Here is a 603-nt window from a genome sequence, read left to right on the forward strand (position 1 = left end):
ACAAAAAACAGCTGGGTGTGAACCTATTATTGCATAATAGGTTCCCTTTAAATATTTTTTAAAGATTGCTAGAAAGTCAAAACAAAAACCTTTGGCCATCTCGAGTCCTTCCAACATCTCCATGGCGTCAGTGAGTTGACATCTAGACGTTTCCAGTTGCAGACTAAGCGAGTCCTTCTCCTCCAGCAGCTGCGTCACCTGAACAGCAGACATGATCTTCACCTCCATCCCTAAAGTCACAATCCAATTCAAATTAAATCATTTCTTCCTCCTACCTGATCAGAAAGACTCTTCTTCTCCTCCAAAGCGAAGCTCAGCTGCTCCTCTGCAGCCTGAACTTTCTCCTCCAGCTTCTGAGCTTGGACTTCCAGCTCTGCTCTCAGCTGCAGCTCAGAGGTCAGCAGATCAAACTCTGACCACAGCGTCTTCGGTTCACCCTGCTGCTTCATTTCTGCATCAACGCCGACGTCTTTCACCGGCCAAGACTCGTCTCCTGATGGACACATGGATGTAAGTAAGACCTCAAGTTCATTTAGACTGAAATCAGACAGTTTAACATTGTTTTTCAAGTCTTTGACTAGGCCATTCTAACCCAGTTATCAT

At 45.1% G+C, this 603-nt stretch overlaps 1 protein-coding gene across 1 annotated transcript in view; it reads right to left on the reverse strand.

Moving 5' to 3' along the window:
- cenpf (centromere protein F) overlaps positions 1–603 on the reverse strand; it is a 37,209-nt gene that overhangs the window by 16,518 nt on the left and 20,088 nt on the right. The window contains exons 23-24 of the mRNA XM_015051211.1: positions 276–537; positions 90–198 (exon numbers count right to left, since the gene is read on the reverse strand). Coding sequence (XP_014906697.1) covers positions 90–198; positions 276–537 — 371 coding nt within the window. The remainder of the gene's footprint in view (positions 1–89; positions 199–275; positions 538–603) is intronic.

Source organism: Poecilia latipinna, unplaced genomic scaffold (assembly GCF_001443285.1).
Source record: "Poecilia latipinna isolate Pla-1442-1.1 unplaced genomic scaffold, P_latipinna-1.0 Scaffold1036, whole genome shotgun sequence".
Classification (NCBI taxonomy): domain Eukaryota; kingdom Metazoa; phylum Chordata; class Actinopteri; order Cyprinodontiformes; family Poeciliidae; genus Poecilia; species Poecilia latipinna.